The sequence below is a fragment of the Aythya marila genome (assembly GCF_965140915.1).
Source record: "Aythya marila genome assembly, chromosome: 1".
NCBI lineage: Eukaryota > Metazoa > Chordata > Aves > Anseriformes > Anatidae > Aythya > Aythya marila.
The window spans coordinates 25,129,466-25,147,011 of NC_139042.1; the positions used below are offsets into that span (position 1 = coordinate 25,129,466).

General features: G+C 42.0%; 1 protein-coding gene across 3 annotated transcripts in view; it reads right to left on the minus strand.

Moving 5' to 3' along the window:
- DCLK1 (doublecortin like kinase 1) overlaps window positions 1-12,135 on the minus strand; it is a 238,149-nt gene extending 226,014 nt beyond the window's left edge. For all 3 annotated transcript variants that reach the window (XM_082775454.1, XM_082775455.1, XM_082775456.1), the window contains exons 1-2: window positions 11,906-12,135; window positions 8,554-8,942 (exon numbers count right to left, since the gene is read on the minus strand). In XM_082775454.1, coding sequence (XP_082631580.1) covers window positions 8,554-8,929 — 376 coding nt within the window. In that variant the 5' untranslated portion in view covers window positions 8,930-8,942; window positions 11,906-12,135. The remainder of the gene's footprint in view (window positions 1-8,553; window positions 8,943-11,905) is intronic.
- Between the last annotated feature and the right edge of the window lie 5,411 nt (window positions 12,136-17,546).

The window sequence follows — 17,546 nt, forward strand, 5'->3', positions numbered from 1 at the left end:
TCTAAGCCCTGATCCAGTATTTGTTGCACTACCTACTCAATTACAGCAAGGTCAGAACGCACCCACAACATGTTATCTTTAAAATTTGTTAATTTTAATAAAACATTAATAAGGTTTTATAGAAAGGAAAAAAGTAAAAAGATCCTGCTATGAATAGGACCACCCTCAATACCATAGTAACTGTTGTATAAAATACAAAATTTTTTACTTCTGTGAAGTATCTGTGCAATTTTAGCTCCCTCTAGAAAAATTTAAACAAAATTTATTCTTGCCTCCACTTGAGTTTGTAGTCAGATTTAAAAATCACCAGCAACCTCTTTGTGAGAAAAAAAAATAGAAAACAATTTCAGAGTCAGAAAGCGTTTGGCTTACTGGCATAAAATAAGGATTATTTCATTAAAAAAAAAAAAAAAAAAAGCTTCATATTAAAGCTCACTACTCACGGGGTGGGTGAATAAACAAACTGCCATATACAGCATAACCAGAAGTTTTATGTTACATTTATAAAGAACAAGTTTGGTTCCTTTTCTTGAAAGGACAGCATTCCATGTGGTTTTTAATACCAGCTATATTTAAAGGTCAGCTGGCTTCCTTGCAGTGTGTAACAGCACATCATCTCCTAGCTACAAAATTAGTTTTGTGTAAATGACCATAAAATACTCACTGAAGCTGTAGGAGTGTTTTAACATCAGACTCTTTCCCCTTCGTTTCCAACAGTACAATATTACACCAATAAAATATGTGCACCAGGATACTCTTTTTTTTTTCCCTTGAAGAGGCTCACATTTATATACAGAATGTCTCAGAGACAGAATATCCAAAGCCTTGCAAGATTAACTATCTATGATAAGAGCTATCATATAAGAAAACAGAAATAAAGACACCTCTACCATCATATTATCAACTTAAGATCATTTATTCCTCCAACACTTTGCCTGAAGTACAAAAAACTTTAGGAAATTTGGTCTGCAACTGCAGTTGTCATTCATAGGTGACCCTTTATTCCATTCAAGGGTCAGCCCTGGAAGCACACAAGCCAAACAGATCAGAACCTCGTCCTAGAAAGCATCTCGTACCCCATCTTAAAAACATGTTAGTATCATTTTATGCTGATATTCAGCAATTTCTGAGTACTCCTGACTTAAGTGTAAGCATAAATTTTCTGAACTTGGGACCCATGTTGACAGCAGTCAGAAATTTAAATTGCTTAGTTTAATCCTTTACCATTCATGCCAACATACAGGACAACACACAGAGGAAATACCAACATACAGGACAACACACAGAGGAAATGCCAACATACAGGACAAAAAGCCTTCATCTTGGCTTTCATCTCTTCTGGTTCATAGTTACCTTAAGAAGAGATGACTGCAAAAAGAGTTTCACAATGGACATGCCTTACTAATCCAATAAATTCACCACCTTCTGCCTTTGCTACCACTTCCTCACAAGTCCCTCCCAGCTGCTGTAATGACGAGGCAAGGAGGTCTGTGTTTCAACAGCGTGAATCAGAGTCTGGAAGAAAGCAGGCTCACTGCAGTTAGGGCAAGACTAAAACTATCAAGTGATGAAGCAATTTTTCATGTTTTATTTTTGGTAACCTTTCGCTATCGTTGTCTCGCAGACAACAGCCTCAGCACGGCGATTTGTACCAGAAGGGAGACAGAAACTGTAATTTGCTGACAGCTCCAGACTGAGAAACACATTTCCAAGGGGTAATGGGACTCGAGCACCACCAACTCTTGGTCCAGGTCAGGCCTAAGCACAAGGCCCTGAAGCGTGTCCAGGGAAGGGCTACAAAGCTGGTGGGGGGCCTGGAGCACAAGGCCTGTGAGGAGCAGCTGAGGGAGCTGGGGGTGTTTGGTCTGGAGCAGAGGAGGCTCAGGGGAGACCTCATTGCTCTCTGCAACTGCCTGAAAGGAAGGTGTGGGGAGCTGGGGGTCGGCCTCTGCTCACAGGTAACCAGTGACAGGACCAGAGGGAATGGCCTCAAGTTGTGCCAGGGGAGGTTCAGGTTGGCGATGAGGAGACATTTCTGCTCAGAAAGAGCAGTCAGGCACTGGGACGGGTTGCCCAGGGAGGTGGTGGAGTCACCGTCCCTGGGGGTGTTCAAGGAGAGGCTGGACGTGGTGCTTGGGGACATGGGTTAGTGGGTGACATTGGTGGCAGGGAGATGGTTGGACCAGATGATCTTGGAGGTCTTGTCCAACCTTAATGAGTCTATTCTATGAAAATACAGCCCACAAACATCAGTTTTGACTAATTGACAGCTGGAAGAAGGTGATCTATACAGCGAATAATCTTCTGTTACAAATCAAGTGTTCCAAGACCTATGTTGAAGAAGGAGATCCTGGATTAAACAAAATTTTAGGAGACTGCCTACTTAAAATATCCATTAGACAGCACTTCCCCAAGAGAAAGGAGTCAGCATTTCCCAGTGCAGTCATCAGTCCCTAATGAAATTTTGACTCTTGATGACAGTATCCATAAGCATTAAGAGCAGAAAGGGGGGGGGCATCCAGCTGTTTGGGGACATCTGACATCTAGGAAAGAGTCATTACTGCACATTCAAAACCAATCCTTTCCTGACAGCCCCCTGCCTCCTCACATTCTCAGCAACACTGTGAATGAAATGTACCATGCTTTAACCCTTTAAAATGACACACAGCACTCGTTTCCTGGTTTTGAAGCTGTAATCTCACAATGTAAATTGTGTGAGTGCTCAACACTCCAGAAATCCCATGCGGAACAAGAATAAATCTTAAAATAAATCTTAGTATTAAGAGACTAATAAAAAGCTAGTCATGTAGGACAGATCCCAAAACACGATTTATGTTTAAAAACAAATGAACAAATTGCTTATTACCTGTAGTTATACATCTGTCAAAATTCAATAGAGATGAACCACTACAGACATTGAATGCTGAAGGATAGGTCTTACAGGTCACGACAGAACTTTGCAATATGCTTCACGTATTAAATTAAAAAATACACATATCTGTATACAGGGTGGCTGCTAACTCTAAGAACTGATGCAAGTGTTTGATTCCCTCTTTGGCATATGGGCATTAGCAGTTAGTTTGTTTCTCCCAGCTTGCTAATTTTCTCTTTACCAGAATGACCAAGCCAGCATCTCCTAATTAAAAAAAAAAACAAAAAAAAAACAAACAAACAAAAAAAACACAACTTATTTTCCTTACACTGCTTTTCTACACTAAAGGCAATCTGGACTAAAACGGCTTCAAAATGGCTTCATACAGAAGCCAGTTGGTCTTATGTAGAAAACCCTGGAGAAGGAATAGAGAACCTGCTTGAATCATGGAAGCAGAGAAGGAACAATCACCATTTGTGAGGCAGCACAACTTCCAATTTATTGGAAACAGCCTTGGTTCCTCATAGAAGAGTACACGCTAGGAAAAGAAAATCCATCTACAAACTGCAAAGGTGGGAAAACTGCAGTAATGGCACACTTGGGAGGTGAGACATCCCAGTGAGGGTGCTCAGTCATTCCCTGCAGTCCGTTTCCCCTGTAGATGTGACAATGGACAGAACAAGACAATGGGGAAGGGGACTGGCACCCCCAGCACTCAGTGCACACCTGCTCTTCTTCACCTCCACCTTTTTTTTTTTTTTTTTTTTTTTTTTGCTTGTCTTCATACAAGCAAAAGACAGAGGAAGAATCTCTCCTGGGAGATGACGAGGAATTCTGACTACCCTCCACCATGCAGAGCAGACTGCAAAGGTAGATGACCTGAACCAAATAAGTTACTACCAGACAGTTCCCAAACGTGTTAGTTAATAGAGCAATAACCTACTTAAACTACATTACTGCTGCCTTGTCTTTTTGCACTGTCTGAAAAAATGCAATCCTGCTAGTGAGATGGTGCACCTATAGGAAATACATCTGACCTGGCCATGCTCACCTAGCAATCAGATGCACCATGAACTTGAAACCAGGTCTCCTCCGATTTTCTCAAGGACTTTTTTGGCACATCGTTATTTTTTTCTGCTCAGCTCAGACTAAAAATTCTTCTTTCTTCTTTCCAATCCAGAGGAAAAACTAGATATACTTCTTTACAATTCTGCTCCCTCCTTCCAGATTTCCTCAGTCTTGAGGAAAGCAAGACAGGTCCTGGATAGGTCTGGTACATGCTTTTACTGGAAAGCACCTAGATTTTGTTGTTGCTGTTGTTTTTAAAAAGGGCCTTCCAAGAATTTGTTTAGGAAGACATAATGTGAAATGACTGGCTATTCTGGCTAATGGATGAATCTTCTCAAATTCATCAAATAAAATAATCAAATAGTGCCAAAACAACCCTCTACCATTTTATGCAACAGGATTATTCAGCTGTTTGTTTATTAAACAATATAAGGATTGCAGACATCTCTGCCGTAGGATCCAGTCCAAGTTTCAGTAACTTTGATAGCCCTGGATCAAGTCCATGGTAAATATCCAGTATAAATTCAATCCTATAAACAAACGTCCACATAGATTCAGATCTGCAAACATTTAAACAGACACTTTACTATTATTATTTCCACTGCATATTGCACATGAACCTTTCCAGCCCACTAATTCCCAAGCACTGAGGTAGGCAAGACCTAGAGGAAACAGCAAGAGCTCTAGAGTGCATCAGAGAGTGATTCCTGCAGGCAGACCAGGCTGGGCTTCTCACCAGCACTGCTGGAGCAGGCAGCAGAGTCAAGGAGGCAGCAGCAGGAACAGATGCAAGAGCAGAAAGCAGAGATGTGAGAAACGAGGTGACAGTGGAAATAGCAAGACAAATACAAAGCATCAGGAAATCTTTCACAGCCCACCACTTCAAGCAAGGAGACTGCTTTCTAAGATCTTCCACTGGAAGGCAGCTTCCCTGCTGCAAATGCTAACCACCGGCCTCCCCTCACAAGAGCCTTCTCAACCCTCGTGGGGTCCATCACCTCCTCTGTCGCTCCTGGGAGATTCCTACCTCCAAACAATTTTTTACCAGATTTTCAACCTGGTATATTTGTGCTTTTTGAGCTGCTCCTTCGATTAGGATTACTGCTGCCAGATAATCCTCCTAGAGGCATGAATTTTTTTTTCCAACTATTCCTTAGTATTATTTTTATGATTATGCCTACACAATGTGCACGTACGCATACAAATCTTTACAATAGTTTGGCAGCACACCCAATACTGGCACGTGACAATGCAGTTTCCTAGTACTCTCTCACCCATCTTGTGGTTTGGGGTTTTTTGGTTTGTCTTTGACTGCCAGTTCTCTGCTGCCGGCTTCATCTTTTGTGGTAGGTATTGTGGAAACTTAAAACAATTGATTCTGGTTCGTACCCAAGGCTCTGAGGTAATATTATAATAAAAATTAATGAGAAAGGGATGCAGTACTGGCTATAGATTGGTTCTGCGGTCTTTGTTCCACGCAGTAGGACCCCAGGAGTAAAAACTGTAAATAAAACCCTTTGTTTCAAGTTTATCCTGCTCATTCCAACCCATTACTGGTCTTAATGCACTGTTCAATAGTAATTCTTGGGGTAAGAACCATCAGTCTATCTCCATCAACAGGTTTAAAGATGCTACCCTTTTGGAAAAGCCAAAGGAATTTGGTCCTTTCAAGACTTTGTTTACAGCTAGATGATTTAGCTGTAAAAGCAGCTTCACCTTTATTGTTTGTACATGCCAGATTAGATATCATACTCAGAGAATAAAATCACTTCACATTTGGAAACCATTATTTCAAGGTAAGAGGGTTCTGAACTTCAGGTCTGACAAAAAGAAGATGACCTGGAGCCATTACATTCCTTACTTCATCTAAGGTAAAAGCAGAGAAGTTGCTGAGCCTGTGAAACTTTTTATAGCAGTAGCTACACACTTCGGGCAGTCGTTAGTTTCAAGTAGAAGAAGGATATGTCCACGCACCTCAAAATATCCTACAGCACTAGCACACACCATGCCAGCTCTGAACCATATGCAGGGGAGAACGAAATATCACTGAAGCAAAACAGCTCCTTTGGGACCACCTTTCACACTGTTCTATGGATTTTGCTTGGGGATGAAAGGCAGTGGCTGCTGTTTTGTATTCCCCAGGAGCCAGCTGCTTGTCTTTGTTCATTTACCCATATGGGAAGGTAAGAGCTGAATAACTTCCTCACAGGCATAAATGCCAATCTCCAAATCAAGGCCTCACATGTTTACCTTACAATGCCATCACCAACTCAGAACCCATCAAAACACATAAATAAAGTCTGGGATCTAAATTTTTAAGAGTCTCATGAGATTAATTCATACAATAAAGGAATAGTCTCACCATGAAGAAAGCAAGACTTCAGATTTGAGGACAAATGTTATTTAGAAAAAAAAAAAAAAAAAAAAGCAATTTTCCAGCTATTTAAACACAAAGTACAGCTTCAAGTTAATTGATGCTATACCAGACTAGCCAAACACTAATAAATTTGTACAGTAAAGAGTGAAACGGGCTTACATAAAACCATCAGTGAGCTAATAATACGTGGACTGGTATTCTACAATGAAGCTCTATAAGGGGATCAGAACAAAACACCCCACCTTAGTTTTATACAAATAGACAGAAGCGCACTTTCAGGTGGAACAAGGATGTAGCTCATTTCTTAGACACAAAATTTGACTTCTGTAAATCCCACAGTGTCAATGGCACAAGAAAATAAGATTGTCCAACTTGAAATCTACACACAGTATGAGATGTGTTCATCGTAAAAGTAAGGACTGAAGTCCCACAGAACTTAAGAAAATTCCCAAGCCCTTCTTTAAAATAAAACCTATGACCTGGTACTGTCATTCACTGTGATTTATTTTGGCACAAATAGAGAAGAATAACACCAGTTATAAGTCAGTCAATCTTACAGGTTGCTGAATTTATTTCTGTATTCAGTTGGTGTTTTTTTTAAACAGCTGGTTGTGACAGGCAGTGAAGGCTATGCAAATCAACATTAATATCAATGCTACTTGCTTCTTGACGAGCATACCAATCAAATAAGCACAATTATTTATACCGCTACTGAGAAGAAAATACACAAACACTGCTTTTAAACAGATGTTGATTAATATTGGTCTTTCCTCCCAGTAATCAATTTTCTCCACCAATTAAATATCACCCTCACAAATGCAGTTCTAACTCTGCCCTAGAATTCATGACATTAATCTTGGGACCAGTTGCCTTTCCATTTTGCTAGAACTATATGGTCCTAAACCCAGGAACTCTTACTTAACACAGGCAATCCCATCACTCCAATTTCTCTGAGCATCTTTGTGTTGTTCCCTATTCTGCCTCGTAGGAACGGCAGATTATCAAGAATACCCTCTTCTCAAAACTTCTCTTTAAAAAGCTTTCCTCTGTTATGATACCAGAAGGAGACGACTCAATGGTGGCTGCACACCTGCTATGCAGAGATGTGCTCCTCTTTCAGGAACCTTTTTCAGCATTACCCTTTTCTTCTTCTCTCCCCAAATTAGCATTCTTCTGATCATCTCATTGCACCCTGGCACTGTAAGTTCTCTCATCCCATGCTAAAAATGAAGATCAGGAGGAAATTGCAAACTCTGTTGAAACTCTAAATTGGCTCCCCAGCAGCTATAGGTCCATAGGTTTTAGTTTACAGGTTTGACCAAGGCACATTGAGACCAAGGGCAGGATGAAAGCAACAACAAAAACATTATTGTTCAGCTTTTATTTTCTTTGATCACATCCAAGGATCTGCCCTTAAACTTTAGACAAGAAACATGTTACTTATCCCTTCGTACTGGTTAATGCTTTCAGACCTAATACATTTTCATGTTTTATACTAAGAGCTATTGTCTACACACATAAAAAGACATCCACTGCCAGGCAGAAGCACTTTATGTTGGAGTAACTGATAGTGCTTTATAGTGCAGGAACACAAACTTGATTAAAAAGCAACCTAAGGACACCAAGGGACTAGAAGAAGACGAGCAGAACTTTTCTCTCCTGTAGTGTTTAATTCTATTCAAACCATCTCCCCCAGCTGAACCACAGCTACAACATTGCTATTTAAATGGCTGCCTACATCTATTCCACTCTGAGTGAAGGGTACTTTACGCATATCATTTGTAGGAAGAGTTGGAGTTCTTCACTTGGTAGTGAGAGACTTAAAAGAAATAACAATTAAAAAAATAAAAATCACAATTGACTTTCCTATAGAGATGAAGACATCTGCTGATGACACCTAGAAAACCTTGGACCTCGTCAGGTTTAACTGACTAAACTCTCATTGCGATTTTTAAATATGCAAGTTCAGAAGAAGCAGCAGGTGAGATCTTCAAGATCTAGGTCTACCAACACGAGGTTGATAGAGAAAGGTTAGACTACTTTCAACAAGAGGGAAATAAGTAGCAAGGCAATAATACTTCAAGGCCCAAATTATGATGTTCACAATTCTAGGTCATTAAAGATCCTTTTCCTATCAGTAAGAACAGTAACGTTGCTTATTTGCAGAGATTTAAGGCGTTAGCCAAACAAACCCTGACCCAAACATAACTCTACACTTCCCAATGTTACTGCTTACCTTCTACTAGCTGGTCCAAGGAGGAAATCTTCTTGGAGCCATCAATCGTGTAGATTGTTCTCACTCCCTGGGGCAGATTCACATTGTCAGACAGAGTTCGGGTCAGATCAGCCAGCAGAGCTTCAAAAGATCTAAACCGGTCAGGGGAGATAGCATATACAATCCCTTTGAAATACCGGTCTCCATTACGATAGAAGCGAACTTTCTTGGCTTTTTTCTCAGAACTCAGGGTCTGTAGAGTGCGGGTTCGGTAAAAGCTGCAGTGGGCACTGTGGGTAGGGCTGGGCAAACCATTCACCCGGGACCCTCTGCCATACCGCTGCGCTTTATCACGCTCATCAAAATGCTCCAGCTCCATATCTCTCCCAAAGGACATCTTGAAGTTCAATCTAAGGGATGCACAAGAGAAGAGAAGGAGTTTAACAACTTATTTGTTTTATGGGAGCTCACTTTAAGATATCAAGGAATATACAAGTCACACACAGAAGACTGCTTTCTAGGTTGAGAAAAACACTTGGGTGAAACCTCACTACGTTCATGTGTTCATTTTACAACCCTGCTGCCGTGCCATAAAATCTGTTTTATTAGCTAGGCTTCTATATGTCATAGAAACACCACTCAGAAAACCCACTGCCAACAATACACAAACACCAAGAACTGTTTATTCAAATTCAGTACGAGCTCTGAAACCAAGGTGACAAAGTAGAGCTACTGGGAAAAAAAAAGAAAAAAAAGAACCAATGGGTCAGCTTTCTACTTCTCCTCATCTTACACTCGGGTGGTATTCGAGCCCATTCGCCCCCACTGAACTGTTTGTTCCACCTATGATCTCAAAAGGCGTCACTTCAGAAGGTAGTAACTGTTTACTGATTGGCAACAAGTAAGAACTCCTCAGAGCAATAGATTGCAGGCTGGTGATGAGAATCTGGACTATTACTACAAGCAAGGTGACTTGGTGGGTCAAATCCAATGTAGTTTTCCCTACAGTGTTGGCTTTGTAATCATCTATTTCAGCCATCCTTATACTCTAATATACTCTGGGTATTCTGAAAAAACAGAAATGCTCAAATGTTGTGGAAAAAAAGAAGGAAAGAAGAAGCCATAGAACTCATATTATTCAATGAGCAAGCTACTTCTGTGCTTTATAAAATTTTAAAGAAGTATCATTAATGTCCTAGGGCTAGCATTCAAAGCGGTTAATGGTGACAGCTTCTTTTGCCAATAAAACTATCACTGAAGGCGTGAGAAATTCAATGTCAATCAGCAAACCAGCAACTCACATCTCCTATGCTTGACAGTGGCAAGGACCTCTCAGTTCTGACCAAAATGATCTCAGCCAGCTGTTCAATATAGTTCACATAAATGAAAATTCACATTTTCAGAAATTAAATCATGGAGGCATATACTTGCTCTCCTTCTGTTGGCCAATGCAAGACTAAATACTACAAATTGCACATAATTTTTTCTATACTTAAAAAAAGCGAAGATTAGAAAACGACCAAAAGATCATCAGGTTCAAAATGCATTTCTTCTAATTTAAATGCCACCTTGATCTGCAGTTGTCTGCAGAACAGCAAAGCACAGCAGGCTTATTTATAGCACAGATACACAGACCTAATTTAGAAGTGGTCTCTCTCATTGATTTCCAATAAAATGGAAAAAAAACAGCAAGCACAAGCTTTGTTTAAACCACTCATAATTATACGTCCATTTAAAAAAATATATCCAGACCCAGTGTAAAGCAATAGGAGCAAACACAGAAAGACTTATATACGTTCTTTAACGTACACAAGTTTGTATGAAAACAGTGATTGTACAGCAGGACTTTGATGCTGCAAAGCTGTAGGGAATGTGCTCAACAACTTCCCTGAGCTGTTCACGTGCTTAACTAGACCAAGCACCTAAGGCTAACCACTGCAAGCACAGGGCCTTGGGAATTATTTACCCTGGTATAGGTACAGCTCACAACTTGTTCTGTTGTGCAGGCACAGGGTCATGTGCTTATGTATATATGCAAGATTTATATTTCTAAATACTTTAAGAGCGACCTAGTATGTGTGGATATACGTATATGCACACATATTGCATCATATAAGATGTGTGTGTATGTGCATGTATGTATACACAATAAAATATCATTATGTATATAAATATAAGAGAAAAATAATCTGTTGTCCCTCATCAGTACCCACACACAGTTGAGCTAAGAGGGCATGAGCATCCGCTGTGGCATTTCACCGACAGTCCTCCATGGGTCAAATACAAAATGCTGCTTAATGGCCACAGTTATGCTCAGGACTATACCACCAGTGACACTATTTAAAAAGAATTATTTATAAAACTTATTTTGCTTCATTTGTCATTCCAATATGAACCTGTTATTCCCAAAACTCGCAATTCAAAAGCTGGATGTCGGAAGCAATGCCTGTGACGGGAGAAATGGATTCTTCTGAGGTCTGCTGTTTCCTTTGCTCAAGCCATCTCAAACACACAAAAGGAAAACTAAGTTTCTATGAAGATACACTTTTAAAAAAGACCTTCGGCTCTAATAATTTGGGGTTCTGGGGGAGAGAGAAGCACGAGGCACTGCCCTTTCTTCCGCACGCTTACGCTCCGATCGATAATGGCCGTAATTCCCAATTACGCCCTCCAAAAGAGAAATGGAGCTCCCTGCACAACGCCGCCTCGCTCTTTGCAGACAAGCGCGTGCGAAGCACAAGGTCAGAGCAGCAGACAAAGAAATCCGAAATAATTTCACCACACGTTGCCAGCGTGCGGCTAAATACCACCATCACTGCACACACACACACACACGGGCGGCGGTGGGTGCACCTCACGGGGCACACCCCGGGAGCCCGCGGTGCCTGGCTGGGCGATGCAGGTGCGGGGGAGCCCTTACATAAAGCGGCACGGCGAGAGACCCGGGAACCATCACCCAGACCGAAAAAAAATTAAGAAATAAAATACGGATGCACGCGAAGGCGGCTCGGAATAAAGCGATATTGCGCTGGGGTGCGGGAAACGTGCTCGAAATACACCGAGGAGAGCGCTGAGGCGGCACCCGGTGCCTCAGCCCCTTCACGAACCCACCACCCCCCCCGGTCACAAAAGCGGCCCCGGGAGCCCTCCCTCCCGGCCGGGGGCCCACCTGCCGGACTCCGCGGGCACAAGGGGCCTCTGCCCGGCCTCAGCCACCGCCTCGGAGCCGGTTGCAGCCGGGGGGTAGCACCGGGAAGCCCCCGCGGGCGGCACCGCGGGCACAGGTGCAGGGCGGCAGGCAGCCAACGGCCGCGCCCCACCGGTCCCCGGGCACGGCGGAGGGGGCGCCCGCAGCCCCCCGGCCCTCCCTCACCTGCTCTCCGCAGCCCGGCGAGCGCTTCTCCCTCGGACCTGCCGGCGGGGCGCGGAGGGAAGGAGAAAGAGGCGGCGGCGAAGCGAGCTGGGAGGCGGCTGACGAGCGGCGCCTTCCCCCCCGCCGCCGGCGGCGACCACCCGGCTGCGATCGCGGGAGCGGCCGCGGCAAGCGGCTCGGGCGCCTTTGTTACGCCTCCCCCGGCTGCAGAGCGCTGCTGGGGAGGGAGCGCGGGCTGCAGCTGCTTCGCCTTTCTTCGGCTGCTGCCGCTGGCGGTGATTTGCATTAGCCCGGCCCTCATTGACATGCGGCTCTCCGCAGCAGCCTCTCCCCGCCGCTCTCTCCAGAGGGCGGCGCCGCCGTCTCCCCCTCTCCCCGCGGCTCCCCTCGCCGGGCGCTGCGGGGCGACCGCCACAGCCCTGCCCGCGGACGTCCTCAGCCCATTTCTGCTCGCCCGTCGCCTCCCTCAACCACACCCGGCCAGCCCTGCCGCTGGCGAAGCCCTGGCCCGGCGTCCGAAGACGTCTTTAGGTGTTTTTACCGAAAATGTCACTTGCTTTTCCCAAGGGTGTTCCCTGATGCCAAGGGTCCTCCCTGATCCCAACGGCTCTCCCTGATCCCAACGGTTCTCCCCGACCCCAAAGGTTTCCCTGATCCCAAAGGTTTTCCCCGGTCCCAAAGTACTGAGGGTGCACCCAGTAACCGCATCCCCGTGACAGGACTTTTTTTGTGCGTGTTGAATGTTGAATTGGTGCAGATTTCAGGTACTAAAATGGTGCCAGGCTTCCTCACACCGCTTGAGAAGCTGCTGGCTGACCGTGGAGCTCACTAACCTCCACAGATCCCCCAGTTTTTATGCTTAAATTTCCCAGAAGATTTATTTGCCCCAAGGCATTTCAGGCTTCATCTGACCAGGCTCGTGCCCAGGCCCCTCGGGTCTTGGGCCACATTTGCAAAGTCAACTGCCACACACAAAAACAACAAAACAAAACAAAACAAAACAGTTATAACCAATGCTTTCTCCTCAAAGGCTTGGTTATTCTTGATGTTAGTATAAAACTATCAAAGGTTAAAACATCCTCAAGGCAGAGGACCAGGTTTGCCCTCCTCTGTGTAGCAAGGAAATTTAACCCTCTTCCACTTGCCAGGTAAACAGCATGCAGTCCAGGGGGACCTGAAAGGAGAGAAAACACTGTCTGGCCTTGTGCTGAAGCTGCTCCACTTTGCACTCTCAAAGAATTAAAAATGCATTAGACCAGAGAGAGGGAATTAGTCTGTAACCTAGTGGTTATGGCACTCAATCGGGAAGGACAAAAGATGGCTTTGTGTGCATGTGTTGCAGACCGTTTATGTGTTTTATATCCATAAATCCAGAAACAGTCAGTGGAGCAGGGCCTTAAGCCCAGGGTGCTCTGCTTCCATTGAAGACCTCTAATCAGGCTAGAGCTTCCCGCTTAATCTGCCTGTTTTTTGGCAATTGATGCCTTCAGTCTACGAAAGCTGTAAGATGCTCAAACTAAGAAGGGGATGGAGCACTCCTCCTCTTCCCTATTCCCCTAGACCACAGACAGGCTCTTCAAAGACAGAAGATACCCTGATGGAGAAAAAAAATGGATTGTACCTGTGTCTTTAACATCCTGGAGGAGTTCTTTAATAACTAAGGTATTGCATAGAGCAGAGGCAGGAGTCTTCTGGATACACTTGTTTCCTTAGTTTTTGAAAGAGAAATGAGCACCTAAAACCTTCAGGAAATCCTCTGCTTGAAGGAGTAATAGCAATAAAATTCCTGAACACCAAAGCAATTCAGAACTCATTGTACAACTCTGACCTTGGCACTCTCTTACCGCCTTGCTGAGTTTTGGGGGATTTTGGCACTTAATTCTCCCCAGACAGTCAGTGGGGTGCCGAGGCACTTAACTAAGGATTGTCATTTTTCACATGCAGGTTCTCAAAAGCCGAGCACCACCACATTGACTGTTACACCAGCTAAGTTGCTTTTTAGTCTACTGCTTTTGAAAATCTCTTGATGCGTATTTAGATGTACCAGATAAGGTGATACTTGTAGAGGTTAGTGTACTTGACTGGAGAACGGAAAATATTTTTCAAAGAATTCTGGTAATCTTGCATTAAAATTCTGTTCTTTAAACCACTGCTTTTGTAGGTCAACAATCACATAAAATATTCATGACAGTCTTAAATGATAAGAAAAACCAGGAGACTGCAAAGATTAGAGATGGAAAAGACTATCGTGGTCCTGACAAAGGGCTGCTCTTTAACATTCTTCTTCAGTGCTCTTTTGTCCACCACTATTGCAGGTAATGGGACTTCTTCCCAAAGGAGACATCCGTTCAAAGTTGAATTCCTCCAGTTATAAGGATATTTTTTCTGACAATCAGGTTAATGGAAAATTTCTTATGTTTCAGCTCATTACTTCAAGCTGTAGTGCCCTGTGTTCACGTACATAATTTATTTCTTCCGTTGGTGTTTACCTCTCTCTGACATGTATTATTCACGTCTAGGCTAAGTGTGCAAAATACTTTGCAGATGTTCAAGGAAGATCCTCGCTCTGATTACATTGTACTGTAAAATACATTTTTAAAAATACACAAAGATTAAAAGAATGTAGTATAAATAAATATTTTTAAATAAATAAATAAATACTAAAGTAAAAATCTAATAGGCATGTATCTTCTTCGTTATTGTCCATTTACAGTTTTGTGTTTAACATGAAGACACAACACAACCTCACAGTCTGCTTGCCTTTGTCATGCATACTTCTCATGTGTTTTTTTTTAAAGAACTTCAAGAGATGCTTCTCTACCTTTTTTATTTGTTTGTCCACAGCTTGCATTAAAAGAATCCAATTCTAAGTAGAAGCATAGACTGTGTAAATTGTTTCAACAACTATATAATCATCCTGATAGAGAAGTGTACTGTTTTTTTAATATGAAATTGTCTTTCTTGGTTGCAGACTTTGGAACTTTGTGTGCTTCAAGAGTCCTCTGAGATGCATGTTTATAAACCACGAGACAGTCACTTCTTAACCTTTCTTTGGATAAAGTTAGCAAAGTTGGACTTCACATCTCTGGCATTGCTAATCAGGTTTGTCAGATCGAACAGTGTTCCAGCGGTGCTTTTATGAACATTTCTAATTTTTAAGCACCATTTTGAAATGCATGCAGTAAAACTGGATACAGTTATGTCAGCACCCAACTGTCAGCACTGTCTCTTAAGGCCACACCAACTGCCTTGGGACATTGTTCTGGGAGCTTCTCTTTAGCTGGCTAACCACTGTGACCCCTAAATCCCGTTCAGAGCCACTGCTTTCCAGGACACAGTCTCTAGTCTTCAAAACGTGACCTACATTCTTTGTTCCTGCTGAATGACCTTGCATTCAGCTGTCTCAAAAAGCGCGTTCAAATAATCCTGGCTTACTAAAGGATGTCAATTTCCCTACTGAAAAACTGTTTTTTTTTTCCTTTGTACTATTTAGTGCTGTATCCATTTTATGTCATCTGCCGATTTTACCAGTTATACCCTTAAATATCCCTTCATTTCACTCCTGTAGAAGTAGAGGACAGCATTTTCCAAACCATGGGGCTTTCCAAGCTAAGGCAAGAGCACCAAGGGAACATTTGGAGCTCATTTCACCTCGTGTCACCAAGATACTTGGTTCTCAAGTTGTCAAAGCAGGCTGAGGGAGCTGGTGTAGCATGGCCACATACACTGATTTCAGCAACCAGCCTGTGCCAGCTCCCAGCAGGAGTCAGAGCAGCTGGAGCTGCACCAGCTGAGCGAGTTTGCAAAGGGCTCCCCAAAAGCTTTGGGGTGGGCAGCATGGTCCTGAAAAAGAGTCCAGAAACACTCTGGGAAAAACTCTCCTATGAAAAAGAGCAGAGATCTACAAATTGCTCCTGAATTACCCAGGGGTTAAGGATTAGCTGTTTGTAGTTGCTTTTGGAGACCTGTCATTCAGCTGTTTTTTAATTAATTATGATGTGTTACACTGATTTCGTGTAACACTAGTCACTTAATTAGATTGATGAGCTGTTGTATGTCTGTATGTCTGTTGCTTTACAGAGGTGTATGTCGATGCAGTCACCTCTATCAATCATTGACACTAATTACACAATCATATCTTCTATTGATTACATCACATATCAGCTATTTTACCTGCTACTGATCCCAGAATAGCTAGAATTATATACCACAGATCTTTTTTTATGTTGTCTATAAGCTAGCATAACCTTAGCTTTATACAGGATTTTAATATTTCCTCGATATTCCTAAATTTCTTAAATAGCAACATCAATTGTTCAGGCAGTCCAGTAATAAACTATTTTTAAACTACCGAGGTATTAAAATGATTTACCTATTATTTTGAACAAAGCATAATTCACTCACAATGAGAATGGGACTGCATTATGTAGAAATAACCATTGAATACTTCTGTCCTGCACTGTTGTTGACAGTTTCAACTGTTTGATTCTAATAACAAACCTCTGACTTTGCTAGTATTTATTTTGTTCATTATATATATTTTTTATTGATTTTAATACCTCTGTCCTTAGTACTTCTGACTGTAAAATTTTCCCATTGATGATTTTTCATGTCTGTTGGTGAACAAGTGAAAAGTTTTTGCTACATCTTCTGTCCTTCTTCAGTGAAGATATTTCTAACAAAAGACAATATCCTCTCTCACTACATAACTGGATTTTTGATTCTAGTAACATCATTCTCAGTTAAAGACTTTTTTTTTAAATTTATTTATCTTGCCTGTAACTAACTTCTTCAATAAATTTATCCTTTTAAAAACAGATTATACATTGGGACTGAACTCAGTCAATATGCAACAGTGGACATGCTGGTCATCAGACATGACATTATTGAAGTTATTTTTACATATTTTTCCACTGGAAAGAGGTCCCATTGTAAAGTGAATTTGTGTTGAATGTAACATCATTTTTTGTGTGTGTTGGAAAATTATGGTATTTCACTTCTTGATACACTATGGATACCTTATGGCAACAAAAGACCTCCAGCATGGTTTGTCAGACTTCTGTCTCCTCTTTTTTTTTTTTTTTCTTTCAAATATTATTCAGATATTTCAGATATGGCTATTTCAGGTATTATAAAGTGCATGTTTAAAGAGCTGCTTGTCTGATTTGATTTGCTTGCCTATATCAGATAACAAGTGGAACCTAAAACCCTATCATTTGGGATTAGCCTGTCCAGGAGGTAGGCCAAATTCTACCCATGAAACAACTCCATGCATCTCCAAAATACACTCCATCGTTGTGTAGTATACTTATCTCAGTAAACTGTTACTATAATCTTTTTCCTTTCCAGGTTGCCAAGAAGCTGAATTAGAATAGTTCTGAAAAGCATGATCTGAATTTTTGCTGGGCCTTAGTTCAAACTAATTAAAGCAAATTGATATTCTTTGCTGACTGCTCAACTTTTGGCAGAAGCATTTTAAATAATTTAGAATATGTATGTTCACAATAGCCTCAACCCTAGTCTCAATGGTATTCACATGCTCTAAGCTGAGGATGTGGGGATCGTCTTTTTCATTATGAGTAAAACCAGAATGTTTTATGAATATAAGTGCACGGATTGTACACATTTTTTGGAATGACCC